This window comes from Arachis hypogaea, chromosome 3 (assembly GCF_003086295.3).
Source record: "Arachis hypogaea cultivar Tifrunner chromosome 3, arahy.Tifrunner.gnm2.J5K5, whole genome shotgun sequence".
NCBI lineage: Eukaryota > Viridiplantae > Streptophyta > Magnoliopsida > Fabales > Fabaceae > Arachis > Arachis hypogaea.
This window is the reverse complement of record NC_092038.1, coordinates 17,525,252-17,527,177: the sequence shown is the minus strand read 5'-3', so window position 1 is coordinate 17,527,177 and position 1,926 is coordinate 17,525,252. Positions and strand designations below refer to the sequence as shown.

General features: G+C 38.9%; 1 protein-coding gene across 1 annotated transcript; it reads left to right on the top strand.

The window, feature by feature from the left end:
* Positions 1–872: 872 nt before the first annotated feature.
* LOC140183266 (uncharacterized) lies at positions 873–1,262 on the top strand. The gene has a single exon (XM_072231300.1). It carries the CDS (start codon positions 873–875, stop codon positions 1,260–1,262), a length of 390 nt encoding a protein of 129 aa, XP_072087401.1.
* The last annotated feature ends 664 nt before the right edge of the window (positions 1,263–1,926 follow it).

Sequence of the window (1,926 nt, the reverse complement as noted above, 5' to 3'; positions counted from 1 at the left end):
AAATATTGCTTTAGATATCAAAGACAACTTTTTCTATAGGTGGCCAAAAATTTTGTTATCTTTGTCTTAATCAAAGACAACTTGTCAGAAATGTTGTCTTTGTCTATCTAAGGCAACTTTTGTTAAATGCTGCTTCGAATAAGGGTACCTTAGACCAAAAATGTTGCTATCTGTATCTTGGAACTCTTTTATATATTTTTTTCATGTTTATTTTACTCTTATCCAGCTTCGTTATGTTTATCTCTTACGTGAGTGATGCACTTTTCTGTTTAATGCTTTGCTTTAAACTTTCTTTCAAAGATTCCTAGGTAAACCTTCTTTTCAACTATATTATGTATATTTATAATTTATTTTTAGAAGTCATAGCGTCTCGCCACCTCTGTTTTGCATCCTAGGTGTAAAGCTCTGTGTGGTAGGGTGTTACAAGATGCAGTAATACAGGGTCTGAAGAACTACAATATTCACAGAAATATTGAGTAACAAATTTTTGAATCGTACTGATTAAAGTACCATGTGCATTGCCCTTAATCTGCAGCTGGATGCCCCTGGAGTCTCCGTGTAACTCTCTGATAGAATCTCGGATATTGGTGAGGTCAAATTTAATTGTGGCGTATTTACTCATTTATGATTATTATATCTGGCGTAGTTTTCAACCATGAATATTTTATTTCGTTAAGGAGGTCCGGAGGGTTGGTGGAGCGCATATGTGTTTAGCACCCACCATGTCCTAAGACCATCGACAGTTCGACAGCATCCTCATCTGCAATGTCATCCTGCCATTAATACAGTCTAACCCATCTGTCAGCTTCCCTGTCCTACATGGTGTAGTTCAATAAATCTATCATTTCAAACCCTAGTATAGAAAGGTCTGGATGGCGAAGCAAAAGGAAATTGCGCATAAATATGGGGATTGGGAGGATTCATACAACAAAGTGGCAAAGCTGCTACAAGCACTGCAGAGTTGTTGTCCTGAAACAATATGTGAGCTCAAAGCCTTACCTTACTATGATGGGGACCTTATGGTCCGTGACTATAGCATCTTCGACAAAGTATTCTGGGCATTCCCGTCATGTGTTAAGGCTTTCAAGCATTACAAGCCATTTGTTTCTGTTGATGACACACATTTGTATGGAAAATATGGCGGTGTGTTGCTTATTGTAGTGGTACAAGACGACAACAGCAATATCCTTCCTGTTACTTTTGCAATTGTAGAGTCTGAAAGTACGGAGTCATGGTCTTTCTTCTTGACTAATTTAAGATGACATGTCACCCCACAAAAATGCCTGTTGATTATATCTGATAGATTCCAGATGATCAAGGCTACTCTGAGGGCCAATGATAGTGGTTGACATCCTCTTAGGGCGTTTCATGCTTATTGTGTTAGACACATGGCCATAGACTTCATGTCTTATTTCCAGTCCATCGAGGGCAAGCGATACCTCATAAATGTTGCTTATAATCCAAGCAAGGCTGGGTATGAGTTGTACATAGATGCATTGAGAGATTTGTTGTGAGAGATGGCAGAGTGGGCTGGTAGGTTCAACAAAAAAATATGGCTACAACACTGCGACGGTGATTGCCAGTTCAGTCACATGACAACGAATCTCGGAGTGCATCAATGCAATGCTTGAGGGTAGAAGAAAGTAAAAAGTGGTCAAAAAGTTGGAAATAAGGCGCGAAATGTTGCTATCGATGATATATATATATAGGCCAATCCCACTCTTATCTCGTTTACAGTGTGATCCGGCCGTTGCAAATCCAACATCATAAACTCGGCATTATCATTCATAACTCGGCATTATTCACGTTATTATTTAGAAAGCTGGCATTATAGTTCGGCATTACAGTTATTAATCGGCAATCAATGATCATAACTCGGCAATCTGCATAACAACTCGGCCATTACACGTTACAATTTCAACAAGG